The following is an 18,001-nucleotide window of genomic DNA, read 5'->3' on the forward strand; positions in this document are numbered from 1 at the left end:
ACCAGATCAGGAAGGCAGTTTTATTGCTAAACTCTTCTTTTTGCTGGCTTAGCTGGAGGACAAGTCTGTGATAGATATTGATCCTTCACAATATGTAGACATTATGACAATATGTAGAAATCATAGCAGCATGGTTGTAAAAATGTTAGCCTTTAGCAATTACACCTTGAAAGGTGAAATACAAGCCATTGTAAAAATGACTTTTGTAACTTTCAAAAGAAAAAAATGCATAAATACTTAGAAATGAGAATATAAATTCAATGAAGAAAAATGCATCTTTTATCAAAACTGATGGGATAACAGTGTAGTTATGAATGCTATTATCTCTTAGTGTTGTTATCTGTCAATGAAGAATTTAGGGGTAATTAATGGTTCTTAAAAGATTTCTATTGAATGAGAAATGCTATATTGTTTATATATGTAAGGAACATGCACTACCTGTCAATAATGACCAATAAATGTGTTTTTCTATTAGACACCCAGACTTGTTAATTCAATTTATCTCTGAAGGCAAAATAACATACTCTTGTGAAAAATCAGGCAAGTGCAAATAGTCTGTTGCTCTTCCATCTGAAGTTCAGAAAGAAACTTTTAGAATCTGGCCCAGAATCTGAGTATGAGAATGCAGGGTGCAATTTTTACTTACTCTAACAATAGAATACGTCCAATCTAATCACTCCTTTACCATGTAAGAAACCAACTGCAATTAAAATTACAGGTGTGATTAAAGTAACTGAGTTGAACTATAGAGAGCACATATTCTATGGCTGGAATATGCTACATATTTATTTATTTATAAAATTTGTATTCCGTCCAATTACTAATGTCTCTGGATGGCTAGCCGCATAAATAAATAGCAAAACATAGCAAAAAGTGGAGTCTTGCTGCCATTTTGGAAAAAGCATTCCAAGGTGTGAGGACTCTGTCTTTGGAACCCCCACACCACCCACAGGGGCTAGTGCAATTGTGTCTGTGCCAACAGTGGTTGAAAGACTGAAGATACCCTTTAGGCCAGGTTCTGGGGGACATTTCTTGGGGGGAGGTGCTCTTTTATGGTTTCTGACTGAGTTGTGGAGCTGTCCCCACACATACCCCATATTTCCCCCTAGCCTTGAGAAGGAGAAACGGGGCAAAGGAGTACAGAACACATTTCAGACACATCTGGAAAGTTCCAGCTTAGGGAAGGCTGCAGTAAAATATGCATCCTTTGATAGGATGGGGTGGGGGGAGGAGATTGGAAAGACACGTGGAAAACTGTTCTAATCTGCACTGAATCATGAAGCTCACTGGGTGATTTTGGGCCAGTCACATGCTCTCAGCAAAACCTATCTCACAGGGTTGTTGGGAAGATAAAATGGAGCTTGAGATCCTTACAAGGGGAAAAGGCAGGATATAAATACAGTGTGATAGTAAAAAAGTACTAATAAAGACAAACAATCCACTGATTATGTTTATATTATAATGGCATACAAATGTAACAAAATCAAAGTATTATTCCACTTGTGTAAATGATGTTGCATTGGAGTAAACTAGGTTTTGAACTAAGTGCAAGAGGAGAATGCAGCTAAAATTATGCTTGTGTGAATGTGGCAGTGCAATTGTTTGTAATCTGGTTGTGCAACCACTTGCTCAGTGGAAACCTTTTGTGATCCCCTAGTAGAATTGTGTCTGTTTTGTAGAATGATACTGCTGAATACTGTTCACTGGTGCACATGGATTTGTACAATGGCTAAGATGTCATTGCAGAACACTGATTGTTTGATTAAGCCCTTATATTACAGTTGGCTAACTTGTAAATCCTGGCAGCGTTAACTGGAATACGTTGTTCAGACCTGTTCAATTGCCTGGCTAGGTTGTGAGGATGGGGTGCTCTCAGCTAAACTAGCAAATGCAACTTTTCTACCCAGCAAATGTGGCAATTGCATATTTAATACTGTCTACAAAGGAATTCTTAAGTCTTTATATGTGCAATGAAAGCAATTCAGAGAGCTTGTGAAAGGCGAGTTTTTCTTGTTTCTCAAGTATTGGTCCTGTTATGCAATGTTTTATTACCTTCTGATAATTCAAGTCTTTTTCTATGTTCTAAGCATAGCAAATATATTCCTTGTGCAATTTTCTTAATCTCTTTGACTGGATAAATATATTGCCTCTCCCTGTACATGTAAATGTAGCACATCATTTTTGTACAAATTAATCACCATGATGCATATTTGTGGAGAACAGGTCTAGAAAAGATACTAAGTTCAATTACAAAATGGAATATCCAAGGGAGAATACATTTGTATACTTGATGTCAGGAAAATCATAGGTAAGCCGTCACCTTCACGTCCTCTTGTTGGCAAAATGGCATAATTGTTGGAGCACACCACCGCTGACATGGGACTCTCTTAAAAGAGTTGGTTGCAGCCATCACTATCGACTTCCCTGGAAGGCGAAGCCAGGGTCATGGGGTGGTGTCCAGGCCCACAAGAGCAGGCACACTGGGGTGCGCAACTAGAAGAACATTACAGTTTATGCAGGCAATCAGAATTCACGGATGCAAGTAGCCCTCAAGACACTAGATGAAAATGCCTTTATAATGTATCAGTGACAGTTTTGTGAGTCCCTAAACAGTTGATATTCTTGTTGAATGGATTAAAGCAGTGGTTTTCAACCATCAGTCCATGGACCATTGCCCATCTGTGGGAGTTTTCCTGCTGGTTCATGGGAGGACTGCGTCCTGCTCTCCACAGACTTGTGCAAGGGCTGGCTGTGCCCCACCACTTCTTCCTCAGTTGGCATTGCATTCACAGGGGGTGTGGCGGTGCCACTGGAAAGGCCTGGGAGAGGAGAGATGGTTCAGTGGGAGCCATGCCATGCTTTCAGTATTTCCTACTTTCACTGGCATTTTTTGTTGCTCAGTTTCTGGCTATTTTGGAGAATTTTCCTTTTTTGAGGGGTATTGTGTTTGGAAACTAATACACAGAATACTTTATTGTGTGTACGGTGCTTTTTGTTTCTGCGTCAGCAGTCCTTGAGGTGGTTTTCCTGTTTTCACCAGTCCCCAGCTGTTGAAAGGTTGAAAACCACTGGATTAAAGGACAAAAGAGGAAGGGAATTCAGAAAAGACAGACATTATCATACGTAAACCAGGTCTACATGAGGAATCAGGCCTGGCAAAATTGTTTCCTGATGGACTCAAATGCCTTTGCTGTCAATTTCAGGCAGTTCTTGTCAGTTTCAGCCTTTCCTCCACAATCATGGTGGAGTTTTGGGTTAGACCATGGAAACATGAACATGAATGAACCTGTGAAAGGGTGAGAACATAGGGCCTGTGGGAGGGAAGTCAAGTGAAAGAGAGATTTTGGAGAATGAATTGGTACCAGAGAGAGAGAGAAAGAGAGAGAGAGTTGGGTGGCATGATGCCGGAGGTCAGACTAGATGGCCCGGGAGACCCCTTCTGACTTGCTCTGTTTCTATGTTTCTATGATCCAAGTAGCATAAAATATAGTATCTCGTATTAGCTGTGAATTGTCCAAGAAAAGGCCTATGTATGCTTTGAGTGCTTTACATTAAATATACTAATGAGAAGGGGTCTCAAATATAGTACCCCTCTATCTCCATTATACCTTGAAAACGTTTAGTTGGGAAGTCCACAGGTCCTGCAATGTGCACATGGACTGTGGTTATACATTATATAACAGAGGTGACCCAACTTGTTCAACAGAAGAGCCACATATGGTAAATGTCAGATGTTTGAGAGCGGTAAGACATGAACAAATATTATTCATTCATTTATTTATTATGATCAAACAGAAATGAAGGCTAAGACCTTTTTATTTAAAACTTATTTTAATTGCTAAATTATTGTATTAATTAGGATTTTAAAATTTTTAGCCGAGAATGCACCAGGGAGTTTTTAAATGTTTTTTCTTCTTCTTTTAATTGTTATATTATTATTATTATTTTTGTATGTTTTATGTATTCTTTGTGAGCCGCCCCGAGGCTTTGTTGTGATGGGGGTGGCATAGAAATGTTTTAAATAAATAAATAAATGACTACAATGATCAGGTTAGTTACTGCTGGTAGAGGTCTTGTGAGTCTCCATCTTGGCTGTGAGTCATTGAAAATTTCTGACAAAATCCCTTGACTAGTCAATTAACATGTATTTCAGCAAACACAATGCTACTTACCCTAGCAGCAATGTTTAGTGGATAGTTAATTCCTGCCCCCTTTGGTTTCTGAATGTTGTAGTTTTAGATGTCAGATTTGTGTACACTTATTATTTTAAACAGAGACTGAATTGTTTGCCCTTGGACACTCCACCAAGGCATTGCTGGTGGATAAAACATATATCACAGTGAAAAAATGAGCTGGTGGCCAAACCCTTAACATTGTTGTAGATATTATTGGCTCTTTTTAAGCCTGTTACCTTCACAGATTCGGGACAGAGTTGGCATCTTGATTCATTGCAGGGTCTAATCTCTGTGCTGTGTGCTGCCCATGCTTATGTCCATCAATATGGATGACCAATTCCCACATTAGTTAGGGGTGAGTTATTTTATTTTTCATTTGTAACTACACATACCAGACTAGCAGCTACAGATTCTAAGTATGTGTTCAAAGTAGACTTTCTACTTGAGCAGTCTGAAAGAGAGTTCTTACTGATTTTGGCATCTGGAAGGTTTTTGAAACTCTCAGCTGTGTTTGGGACCCCTTCTGAGCAAATGAAAACAGAAATGCAGCACAAAAAGAAATTCTTCCAGAAAGGCTAGAAATGCTTCTCTCCAAGAGCATGACAGCTTGGAGAAACCACTTGATGGCCCATAGCTATGTTTCATTCTTTCTTTTACCCCCTATCTGCTCTAGGATGAAAAAAGGGTTATATACTCGGCAGAGGCTTTGAGATTTACAGTGGGAAAGTGGCTGTGGGAAAAGGGTTTTCCCAACAAATAGCAATTGTGTTTCATGAAAGTTAATTGAAACCTGTTTTCACACTGACCTGGGCAAGAGAGTATGTGAGCCCAAGTCTCCCCAGTAACCCAGTAAAAGACAATGCATGATGCAAGAGCATCACACTTAGATTTCACTTTCCCTTGCAAGCAGCAGTCAATGAGGTGAGGAAGAGTGTGATGGTACAGGGTACTTCTATATAGCGGAGCAGAGCCATTTCACTATCATGGTAAGAAGAGAAATATGGGCAGGAGATCAGTTATCTTAGAAAAAAGGAGGCATGATTGACGTGTATGTACAAAATTATGCATACTGTGGATAAAATGGATACTGCGACTTTTTCCCCATCTCTCATCATATCAGAACCAGGAATCAAACCATGAAGCAGGTTAGTGGAAGCTTCAGGACAGCTAGAAGAAAGTACTTCCTCTTTACTACTTCACTTCTTCTTTTCTACTTAATATACCTGAGTGATGGAATTTACTTCTGTAAGATGCAGAGTGGTAGACACCAAGTTGGTCAACTCTAAAACAGGATTGGGGATATTCATGGAAGAGAAGGTTATCCATGGCTACTAGTCTTGGATAGTAGGCAGTATCAGAGGCAATATGCCTATGAGCACCAGCTGCTGAAGAACATGAGCAAAAAGGTGCTGCTGTACTGATATCCTGCTTGTGGGAGCCTGTGGGCAGCCCACTGACCACTGTGTGAACAGAATGCTGGACTAGAGGCATGCTTGGTTTGATCCAGTATGGCTCTTCTTAAGTTCAAAATAGAAATAGTGGATGGGCCCTAGGGTGGTATCCCATGTTGTTAAAGCACTAGTGATAATGGCATAAACCTATGCAAATACAGCATAATTAACATTTGCTGGGCAAAAGGAAAAGTAGTTATTTTCCACCAAACTTTGGGAATACATTTGGGAATCCAGGGCTTGTGCTGAACTCATGTCCTGCTTGAGAGCTTCCTGTGGAAGCTGATTGGACAATGCATGAGCACCATGTTGGACCATTGGTCTGATCTAACATGGATTTTACGTTCTTATGTTGTTAACCCCTTCCCCATGGGAGCAGGAACTGACAGCCAGGGGAATTAAGAAAGGCTATTCATGAGACAATAAACAGCTATTCATTAGCTGCCATGCATCTTTACTTAACAGGAAGCAATCAAAGGAACAGAAATAGGAAACAGGAAGATTGTTAGGAACATTGAATGCATCTTTGCTGAATGGGACTTGCTTTTTAGTGTTGCGTGGACCCACCATTTTAATTTTGTTTCCAATTGATTGTGCAAAAGCAGTGCCTTGGCAAGCGTGTGAAGGGATGGCTCTTGTACAGAAGCAACTAAGGGCAGAACCTGCCCTTAACACCCCAAAATGGTGCAGCATAATCCCAGGGTAGGGCAATAAGTGCCCTCAGTGTAACACTTCAGTCCTATGAACAAGCCATTCCTCTACATCTTTTTCTTTTAAAAAGTTTTCAGTGGCTCAGGAAAAACAGGACAGTGTACAGTTTTATTAAACAATTTCAATATGAACAAGAAGATAGAGTGAACCCTATTAGAGTGTTTCTTGCCCGTGAAGCATGAAATGTTAAACCTGGGTTCAGATTCTTCTGGACCTTGGCATGTTCATATGACTAGACAAATATGGAATAGACTTCTTAAAAGTAAACCTATCACAATAGTTGGCAGTATTTGCTCTTACACTTCAGAGGGAGACATTTAATCTCAGCTCAGCTATAATCTCCTTTGTTAACCACCCACAGCCATTTCATCAGGGTGAAACGAAGGGAGAAGAGATGCAGAGCAGCCCTTCTGAAATGTTACAATCTCCCCATCACTTTTTTTCCTTTTTGAGTTGTGTGTTTTTAGATTTTAAATGTGTGAGCAGGGCTGACTTGCTTTTGTGGATTGTAAGTATGTTGCCTTGGGAGCCCTTTTGGCTAAGAAGCAGGATAAAAATGTGTTACATGAATACATAAAAGGCACTACAAATGCATTGTACAATGCAAAATGTGTGTTGTGTCATGCCAGTGTTAGACTGATTTTAGCGGTAGTAAGTGCATGTCCTTCTTGAGTCTACCCAACCTGCCTGAATCTCCTGAGCAGTGAACTCGTGGGTTTGAGTTTGCACTGGACTCTGTCCGACCCATGTAGCCCCATGAAATTTGAACTCCTGAGCAGTTGCCACATAGCTGGGGTCACAACAAGAAGCTTCAGTTCTTTCTCAATTTTGCACTGATCAGAATCTTTTAGGAAATGTTTCTTCAACCCATGGTGGTGGGTTAGGGAGATACTGCCAGCTGGACACACCTCCCAGTCAAGGTGCAGCAGTCCCTTGCAGGGCAGAAGGGAAGAAAAGCTCTGGCGAGATGCAATGTAATCACTAAGAGCGAAACATACCAGAGTTGTGTGTTTTGCCTCAAGAAGGAAAATCGCAGGGGCCAAAATTGCTCCAAGAGGATATTGCTCGCTATGGAGAAACTGTTGCTGAGTAACGCCATCCTACTTGGGTGGCCATTTACTGCACTATGCATAAGAAGAATGCAACACAATTCTCTGGTGAGCTTTCATGAAAAGGAAAGTGAACTCTTTAGCACTACATTGGGAGCTTCCTACTCCCTGAGAAGAGGCAGTGCATTATAATACCAGTGCTTGAGGCTGGTGATAAAAATGATGTGCATGCCAAACTTTTTAGGTGAGTATTTAATATAAAGAAGGAGGATAAGCCACAGTCTTGACCGGTATGCTACTCTGCTTCCCAGAGAGGTGTACCTGGTGCCAACACTTTTTTCTTTTCAGCACTAGGCCAAAACTTTTTTTTTTTAATTTTTCCATTATTTAAAATGTTAATACTGTTTACATTTGCATTTTATTTACTGCATATTTTGATGCTGTGCATTATTGTATTTTATTGTATTACAACTCTGAGACACAGTGAAGCGCGGGATATAAAAGTGTTTTATATTTACTTATCTATAAAATAAAAAAGTAAATATTTCCTCTTTGCATAAGATACTGATCCGAGTGTTCCACTTGTTTTCCAGGCTACGTTAGCTGAGAATTTGGGTCTTGCGCACCACATGGAGATTCTGATGATGATCACAAGCATGGAATTAACAGCACCAGTATCTGATGAAAAGGTCACTGTGATGGACACAGAATTTAATGGTGTTCCAGTTCGTCTGTACCTCCCTAAAGGGCAGCCTGATTCCTTGAGAAGAGCAGTCATTTATATTCATGGGGGTGGATGGTGTGTAGGAGGGTCAGGTAAACACGAATGCTTTTTTTCATTAATGTGGTCTTCAGTGAAAAATAAATGCATTTTGTTATTTTTAGTGTCAAAAGGTGTTTATTGAAGTAGGATTTGTAATGCAATATGACATTTTGGGAGCCTGTACTAGATGACAAAAATATAGAACAGACTTAGTAAGATAACTTCCAGTGAACATCTCCTCTGCCCAAATGGTTATATAGTGTCAAAGGATGAATATTGTTACGGCCAGATTGGCGGGATGGGATGAATTTATACACCGCTTCTAGCAGGTAAGCCTGAAGCACTGTGACGCATAAGAGAAGAATGAGGAGAATGAGGCCAGATTCCAATCTTGCTAGGATGGTAAGATTTTTTTTTTATTGCATCATGTGCTCTGGTGAAAACTTTGTTCTAATTTCAGGTTCTAGGGGCCATGAGGCAGCACTACAAATGATATATGAACATGCTAACTTAAAGAGCATAAAGAACTCCCTACTCAGTAGGGAAATACCTGGTCTATATGGTAGTTAATAAATAAGAGAGCTTAATAGAGCTGACAGATTATAAGTACAATAGCTTCCAAACTGTTCTGTAAAGTGTATAAGGCCATTCAAAATATAGATAGCGAATGGAAAGACGTAGGCTATGCTGAAGTGAGGAAGAATGCAAAGGCACAGATATTTTGGGAGATGGAAATGGTGAAGCCTTACTGGGCCCAAGACATTTTTTGGCCTGAAGCAAAGGGCAAGGTACACAAGGCACGCTGTGTGGAGTGTACAGTTCTGTCCTCTCCTGTGTTCCCACCAAGCATTCCTGTGAGTGTAGTGGGAGCAGGAGAAGGGCCTCACCAGAAATCTTACAGCCTAGAAAGATCCAGATGGGAAAATGCGGTCTTGCATTCCAGTCGGCATCCCAGCCTCCTTCACCCCACTTTCTGGCTGAAAATAGCTGTCTAGAGAAAAATCAGGCCTTGGGGCATGGTGGTGGAAGAGATGGCCATTGCTGTACCTTGCTTAGAGTGTAGAATGCCCACCAGTCTCCAGGTTCAGAGGCTTACAGGCATCAAAATGGAAACAAATGGATTGTACCCTTAGGGTGCCTTCTAAACCTTGCAAAGCACGGAATGCATAAGCAAGCGCTTTACCGTCTGCGAAGAGTGATGTGGCCAGACTATCCTATGCTAGACATGTAGACCCACCTAAAATAGATATGGAAGATTATTAAAATGAGGAATTTAACTGCTTATGAAAAGCCAGGCACAAATAAGCAGACTACAAGGCATCCCTCCACAATCTAATGCCCTCCAGATGTGCTGGGCTGCAATCCCATCATCGCCAGGTTGCATGACCATACAAGCAGAACTCTGAGTGTTAGAGGAGAGGACAAGGTTAGGGAATGCTGCGTTAAGGGATAACCCACTAATATTAGTGTAGAAGATCTCAGATGCATGGAAAGCACTCAAAAGCCACTGCCATGAAAATGAGAAACAGTATTTTTCTATTTGATTTGGGCGAACAATAAAAATGCCTCATCACTGATTTTATTGCAGCCATGGAACCCTATGATGTCCTGTCGAGATGGACTTCAGAAAGACTAAATGCTGTCATCATATCAGTCGAGTAAGGGCCAATGCTTAAAATGGATGCTAAGGAGAATGTTTGTTCTTTCTTGCTTTCCCTGTGCATGTAATGGACACTGACCTATCAAAAAGAAAAGAAAATTAAACTTAACTGCAGCAACACGACACATGCAAGGGTATGTGAAAACCCACTGACTGCAGTGAGCTTTGGGGTACAACCCTAGAGCTACCTGATGTTGTCTGGGTGGCCATGGGATTTTTCAGAGACCCATCTCTGAGGTCCTGTAGCTTTGGAGGCTGAACCCATGTCCTGCCCACTTCATTGCCAGGGCAGAAAGACTTGTGTCGTTCACCTGTCTAAGGACGCATCTTGGATGCAGAGAGGAGAAAAAGGTAGGGGAGGGGGAGGTAGGGGACCATTGCCTCATGCTAATTTCTACTGATGATGCAGCCTCCTGTCCCAAGCCTCCCTCGCCCTAAACCTAGATGACTAAAAATGGTGCTTGCAAATATGAAATGGCATGATGCAGGGTGGCACCAAAGACTGCTGCAGACATGCCTTGCTCTGGCTGTTGGATGCATGTAAGCTTCTGCATTGCAGTTTCTGAGCTTACATGTATCAGCCTCCGAGGACTTTAGACTGAGCCATTAGTGCTTAACTCTGTCCTAGAAGGAAACCAAAACTATTTTTTATGATCTCTGCATTTCGCCTGGATTTAAATACTATTTACTATTTCAAATCATATTTGAAAATTATTGTAGGTGATAGGTTTTTTGGTTTTATTACTGCTAGTCACATTTTAAAGGTTGGTCATTTTATTTTTTGACATTACGTTTTAATTGTTTTATTCCATTTGTAAATCACCCTGGGAATACGATTTGGTGTTAAAATGATTATATTAATACATACATAATACTATGCAAGTTCCAATCCAGTCAAGAAAATGTTACATGAGAAATTATATATTTGGACTGTTTTCAAGAATGTTTTAATAAATCTGGGATTGGTGAAAAATCCAATTTTGACAGCAAGCATCACATTCTTCTGTAACTTAGTTTTTGTTCTGTTTTTGGCAAGCTTGCAAGACTAATTTTCATACAATTCCAGCATAGCAGAAATAATAAAACTTGTCCTATATTTCTATCTGGCAAGTTCACTCATCTTCCCCATGTTTCTGTCCTTGCTGTTCCAAGGCTTGGCAGTTTACACAGCTTAAGAAAAAGAAGAATGTAATGGGTTGGGTCCCAGATTTATCATATTTAGAATAGACTCCTGACTGACATGCATGGGTAGTCCCACTCACTTTAACGGGTCTTTTTAAGTGTAATCTCAGCTCACTAAAATGATCATATCTAAAATAGAGAGATTAAAATTACCCCAGTCTACTTAGCAGCAGCTGTTGAAAACAACCCAAACAAGAAAGTCTTGCATGTAGGCTTGGACTTTGGACCAAGAGAGGACAGGAGTTCTCAGGTAAGGAGAAACACATCTCAGGATTTTTGGTGGTCCTGCATAGCTATCTATTCCAGTTCCACTATGATGGATGCAGCAAGAGGATTTTTCCCAGCAGGAAGGAGCAGAGTAGCAGAAGAAAGGGTCAAGGCCTATGGATGAGCAGAAGTAAATTCATCTTCTCTTGCTCCACCAGGTTCCTCTAACATATGCTATTGAGCATCCTCAAATCCACCAGAGGATCTCAGAAATTAAAAAATGAAACCTCTATTCCTTCCTCTGCCCACATTGTTGAATATATTTCATTACTGCAAATCTAATTCTGTAAAGAACTCTGTCCCGTGTGTTCTTTAGAACCCAGATAACTCTTAAATACAAAGAGAGAAATAATACAACACTGTATTTTTTAGAAATAGTACAGAAGACCTGCAGAGCTGGCAAGGGAAGAGCATGCTTGGCCTCTCCCTTTTCAGTCAGTGTCTTAACCCTGCCCATAACACTGTTGCCAAAACATAAGTAAGAGTTAGATAATGTTCTACATGTTCTTGGAAAGTTCCTGACTCCCCTGAGTAGAGGGAAGGATATTTTACATCTCCTTATTTTGAGCCTATGCAGTAGTAGCTGAAAATGGTTCTGCTATTGAGGCTGCAAAGAAGACCAAAGAATCCTTTGTTGTTGCTACGAGGATGCTGTCAAGTCTCCAAAATGCCCTGCTCAGCTCTTGAAAATGCTTCCTTATGGAGTCAATCCAGTCCAGTCCAGTCCAGCCTCGTGTTCTGTAGTTGGAATTTAATATTTGCAGCAGTTTGGAGGGGTAGTTGTTGTACTACAGAATGGCCCATAAGTAACCTAATCAACATTGTTTGGGCATGCAGCCTCACACCAGTTGCAGAAGAGAGTGGGAAGTGTAGTGAATTCTGCAGATACAGAAATTTGGTGTCCTGTGCATCAGGAAACATTAGCCTAACAGCTTAAAGAATTCTAACAAAACCAGAAATGTGATGTCTTTGGCATTAGAAAAGTTTACCCAGGGAAATGTGACTTGGCTGAAATGTGACTGAGCATAAAAAAACTAAATGGATGCCATTAAAGATATTAATGCTATTTGGTATTACACCAACCTTTGGTGTATTGGTATGTATGTCTGCTCTTCCATTTTTGAACTAAAAAGAAGCTGAATCCTCTTTTTTTTCTGCTGTCTTCATGCTGTGAGCCAGAAGCAAGAAAGGTCACAACTGAGCCTAAGCCAATTTCTGAAGGCCTTTTCTACACACGCATCCCCCATACGCCACATCCAACATGTGAAAGGGAAGCAGGGCTGTGTTGGCTGGCCCTGTTGTAGATGCCAGGTGCTCCATAGACTACTGCAAATCCCTTGCTAGTGGTGGTACTAGCATGTGGGGGCTCCCCTTCACAGGCATCCTGTCAAAGGTGCTGCTGGAGGCACATTCAACTTCTCCATGCATTCAGTGTATGCTAGTTGAGTTCCTATGATCAAAGTATTTCTTGTTCACCTCTACCAGTTTTCATGGACTGTAGCCTTGAACACTGGTCTGCCCTATAAACATTAGATTGTTTATAAGAATGGTGCTGTCTAGATTCACCGGTAATGCTAAATAATAATTTAGTATTACCCACACAAGCCTTAAACAGGCAGCATAAGAAGATTCAAAGCCTTTCCTTCCATTTACAATTGAATAAACTTACATCAATTATTGTGATTTTTTCCCAATAAACCATAGTTACCACTAAGTACAGTTCCCAGTTCAGACATTTGTGGTTCCTAGAAAATGGAGGCAAAGCTTCAAGTCTTCTGTTCATGGTTGGAGGAAAAATCAGGGTTGTGAGGAACGGAGTATATGAGTTCAAGACTGAAGAGCAAATCAGGTTAACTGTGGGCAGAAATCTCTAACACCATTTTGAAAGTCAGATGTAAAATGTTTGTTTTGTTTTGCACAACCAGCAGGTGTGGTTCATGCTCTCTTCTTTATTCAATCCCTTCACAAAAGGTACAGACTGGCACCGAAGTATCATTTTCCAGTTCAGTTTGAAGATGTGAAAACAGTGGCAAAGTACTTCCTTCAAAGCAGTGTTCTCAAACAATACAATGTAGACCCAAGCAGGGTCTGCATTGCGGGAGACAGTTCAGGAGGGAACCTAGCTGCAGCTGTAGCACAGCAGGTGAGTCAGAGACCCCTGTAAATAAATGAACCCCAAATGGAGGGGCATTGTCTGCTGAAATTAGCAGCAATCTGTTCAAGTCATTTACTCCGGTCTCAAGTCAAGTCTCGAGTCTTTAGTTCAAGGCCAAATTGAGTCTCAAGTCATTGCTGGAAATGTTCAGGTCAAGTCGCAAGCCTCCTCTCAAGTTTCAAGAGCCAACTTTAACAGGAAAAAAAAGGAGGTGGAGGTGAGCTTTGTGTGTGGAGATAGGAGAGTTGAACCCTGCCCCCCCCCCAATGTTCCCATCTGCACTTCTCTGAGTGATGCATTGACTGTTGTGTTTCCCGATGAGGAAAGCAAAGTGTGCTAAAAAAGAGCTGAAGTCTTCTGTCTATATCAGAACCCCTTCCCCCTTTTTGGCCTACCACAAGCCAAAAAGAAGAGCTGGAACCTTTCCTTCCCCCTATCACAACCCTCTCCTCCCTATCCTGCCCCCACATCCTTGAAACTCCCTCCCTCCCACTGCCGCTGCTGCTTCAAGGATATCCTGCTGCAAGCCCTGGAGTTTCCTGGTCATAAAAGTGTAGAAATCTCAAGTCGAGTCAAGTCACTCAGTCGTTGGTCCTGAGTCAAGTCCAAGTCAAGTCGCTAATGTGACTTGAGTCAGACTTGGGAGTGAGTTGCTTGACTCGAGTGGCCAGAACTGGAAATTAGATGTGTATATAAACTCTGCTATATAATTGACTGTTGTCCGAAGTCATTCTGGGACTTCATGGGAGAAAAACCATGGGAAGAAACGCAGGGCCAGCAGCAGCTCCTGGTAACATTGGGGAGCTTCTGGGATCTCCCACACTAGGTAGAAAAGTCTCGTAAGCTACCACTTTTAATGTCTGACAAAGCCTCAGAGTGCCCAAGGGTATTGAGGGACATTTTAAATAGAGATACCTCAGCTACCTGCTGAGACTTACAGGCATCCAAAGCGGGGGGGGGGGGGGGGGGGGGCCAAAAATGTTTGCTCCTTTTGGGGTTTGGGGGGGAGCAGGGGGGGGGGGCAGAAGGAGGTTGGTGTGCCATCGAGATATGGCATAAGCTGTGAGCCCCAGCCTATTCCCCTTCCTGACTCTCCAGTGGGCCCCTTTTTTCACTCTCTGAGGACAATTTACAACCTTGGGCAGGCAGCCAGGACAGTTCATATGATGTTGACTGCAAGGAACAGAGGTTTGCCCAGACAATACAATGATCCTCTTTGATGATGTCAAAAGGCCAGAGAACTGCAGCCTTAGTTGCCCCTATTAGCATAACAGGAGGGGCATGATCTAACTAAAATTGGGAGGAGTCAGGGTCAGACAAGTGGATTTCCTCCCACATAATTCCAGCACATAATTCCAATAAGGCAGTGCCTTACTGCTAGGTTTTACAGAAATTTTATAGGGTGGATGTAGAAAATCCCTATGCCTGGTTTGGTCAAGAAATGTTTCAGAGGGTACAAACTGAGGGGGCACTTCTGGTTTCAATAATTTCAAAGTGTGCCAGTTGAAAAGCCAAACCATCACTATGTAGCTGTTTGGCAATTGCTTCCACAGATTTGGAGATACGAAATTGTCTAGTACCTATTACCTTATTATTCACTCCTACCCTGCACTTAAGGGGAATGATATAAGTGGGAGCTGAGTTATATGAATCTTCAAGATAACTTTAAGGCATCAGAACAAAGACTACTTTAAAATAGCAGGAGATAACTCTTCTCTCATCCCTAGAGGTTCAGGAAACTTAAGGCTGTTTATTTGGAGGTGAGGAAGAAAGCAAAGATGTCAGGGTTGCTTTCTCCCTCTTTCAGATTTTTAAATATTCAACTTCTTTATCTCCTGAATATGAACATTGCAATTTTTGGTAAATTCTTTTTCTAAGCTAAATGCTCACACATTTGCACAAACCAAATTCTGTAGGTACAGATATTTTGAGTAACTGGGAAACATCAGAAAACTTGACCTTCATGTGCTGAGCAGATTTTAATACCTTGCCTACATGATAGATTACTGGAAGCTGGGTCAGGTTTCTTTTCATGGCTTCCGTTTTGAAACAAGGCTGTGGTTTGCTTAAAAGCCAAGGAAAACTGCATAAATTCTTGCTACAATTTGTGCAATTCACATAAATTGAGCTAAGAAATTATACACATTTCCTTGGCTGTAAGAACACACATGCACAGGTGGACGCGGAAGCTACAGGTGTCAGAGAAAATTGGTGTCAGCTCTTGGTTGCCAGGCTGGTCTGGGGGTTGAGTAAGACCAATCTACCAAATTTTGAAACAAACTCCCACCAGATTCCTTGCACACCCCAAATTCTGAGCACAGTGTGGACCATAATGCAACTTCTTGCCTTTTAGACTTTTTTTTTTTAAAGAATTCTGTTTTTAAAATGAGATACCAATCCTGCTTAAGCAGTACTGTGTTTGAATACACATAGCTAAGCACTCTGAGTGTGGAAAGATAAACCTATCAATTTTGGTTTCTCTTGCATTTGGATTTTGCCATTCTTTGCAATTTCCTAAAAGAAAATTCTTACTAAGTTTTTATCAAAAGGAACTGAAACTAAAAGCTCGTGGGAGCAAGACTGAAATTCTAAGTATGATTAAGTGCTGTTGAACTGAAAACTTTGTTTTGAATAAGCATTCTTAGAATTATGCTCATCATCACACTGAACTTGGAACTTCTAATGCAGGGCTTCTAATGTGTGATGCATTTGGGGAGGAAAAATTGAAAGAATATTGACTTTGCACTGGCAACTCCCCATGTGTCCTGTGAAATGCCTAGCAGATGTGAACAGATTTTTAAAACTGAACTCCTTAAATGAAAACAGGTTGGAATCAGTAAATAATTCAATAAAAGAAGTAGGCAATCTAGAAAGGGGCAACCCGTCTTTCTGCTTGCATTGCAATATATTAAACCTGTTTTCTGGTTAGAGCGCCCATCTTTCATGGAGAAAAATGCAGTCATTAATTACATTTTTTCCTGAAATTGTTATAGCTTCTGGATGAGCCTGATGTCAAAGTTAAATTCAAGATCCAAGTATTATTTTATCCAGCTCTTCAGACCATTGATCTGGATTTGCCATCCTATCAAGATAATGAAAACATGCCAATTCTGCCTAAATCATTAATGCTCAGATTCTTCAGTGAATACTTTACAACTGACATTGCTCTAAACAAAGCAATGGAAGCTAACCAACATGTTCCTCCGGAACAAAGTCATTTGTTCAAGTTTGTAAACTGGAGTAACTGGCTACCGGAACAGTTTAAAAAAGGTCATGTTTATACCAGTCCGAAACATGGAAATTCTGAACTTGGACAGAAGTACCCTGGGTTCCTGGATCCAAGAGCAGCACCACTATTAGCTGACGACATCAAGTTGCGTGGCTTACCGCTCACATACATTGTCACATGTCAATATGATGTCTTGAGGGATGATGGACTCATGTATGTCTCACGACTTCGGAAAGTTGGAGTTCCAGTAGTACATGACCATGTTGAGAATGCTGTTCATGGTGCTCTGATGTTTATTACAAGTCCATTTATCCTAAATATGGGACAGAGGATGACCAACAACTACATTGATTGGCTGGATAAGAACTTATAAAGGAAACAATATCTATAGAATGTCACTGGATTCTGCTCATTTGGACTGGGTTTTATATGGTTTTGCAGGAAGAAATTATCTTTTGGATGAGTTGTTTTGATATTGTAATTCTGTGGATATTACAGTTCATATACAATCATTTGGAACTGACTGAATGTGCATTTTTTAAAATCACAATCAAGTTGTTTGTAATTTAAAATAAAACACTGAAGTGAACAGTATGATACTGCCTTATATTTTAGGTGTGATATTACTTCGTTGTTCTGGCTTGTTTGAGGTTTCATGCCTTGTCTCACTTGGTATGATTCAACTTGGCTTTACTAAGTACTTTTTAATCACTGGTTTCTCGAATTCCAGTCAGATCAGTCTTCTATTTCTTGAAGACCTCCCCTGGATACTACAAGTGCCTGCATGCCTGCTGACTTCCATCTTTTCAAGATACCTTGTCCAAGGTCTCTCCCGTTGTCCATGCCACTGCCCAGAAGGCACTGATGATCCCAGAGTGCCTGCCCTTCCTTTCTGATAGCAGGTGTTTGACAGTATGAGCAACAACATTATCAAATGGAATGGTAGGCATTTCTATGGGATACTTTCCTCAAAGATAAGATTTGCTTACTCTACCTTGGCCAGTGGCGTTTTATACAGATTAGTAATCCTAATCATACAGACTGGAAATGATACATCAGAACAGCCTTTCCCAATCTTCTAGATGTTTTGGACTATAACTCTTAGGACCCCTGTTCATTGCCCAGGGATCCCTGTCTGGGACTAATGGGAGAGAAGTTCAAAACATCTGGAGGGCACCTGGTTGCTCCTCTTAGAAAGCATGTTTAGCAGGGGGGTGTGGAATTTGTGGGTTTTATGTGAACTTTGGGCCAGTTTGCCTTTTGCGCTAACCACTTCTGCCTTCAGTTACCCAGTGTCTGAATATGGACTCCAACAAACTCTGAGTATGTGACTGGCCTCACACTGGTCGAATTCCCATG

At 41.0% G+C, this 18,001-nt stretch overlaps 1 protein-coding gene across 2 annotated transcripts in view; it reads left to right on the forward strand.

Moving 5' to 3' along the window:
- Positions 1–17,160, forward strand: part of AADAC (arylacetamide deacetylase) — a 35,233-nt gene extending 18,073 nt beyond the window's left edge. For both annotated transcript variants that reach the window (XM_044432936.1, XM_044432935.1), the window contains exons 2-5: positions 7,980–8,202; positions 9,738–9,807; positions 13,230–13,401; positions 16,407–17,160. In XM_044432936.1, the coding sequence (XP_044288871.1) occupies positions 8,016–8,202; positions 9,738–9,807; positions 13,230–13,401; positions 16,407–17,015 (1,038 nt within the window). In that variant the 5' untranslated portion in view covers positions 7,980–8,015 and the 3' untranslated portion in view covers positions 17,016–17,160. The remainder of the gene's footprint in view (positions 1–7,979; positions 8,203–9,737; positions 9,808–13,229; positions 13,402–16,406) is intronic.
- Positions 17,161–18,001: the final 841 nt, after the last annotated feature.

The sequence above is a fragment of the Varanus komodoensis genome, unplaced genomic scaffold (genome assembly GCF_004798865.1).
Source record: "Varanus komodoensis strain SLA01 unplaced genomic scaffold, ASM479886v1 scaffold25, whole genome shotgun sequence".
Classification (NCBI taxonomy): Eukaryota; Metazoa; Chordata; class Lepidosauria; order Squamata; family Varanidae; genus Varanus; species Varanus komodoensis.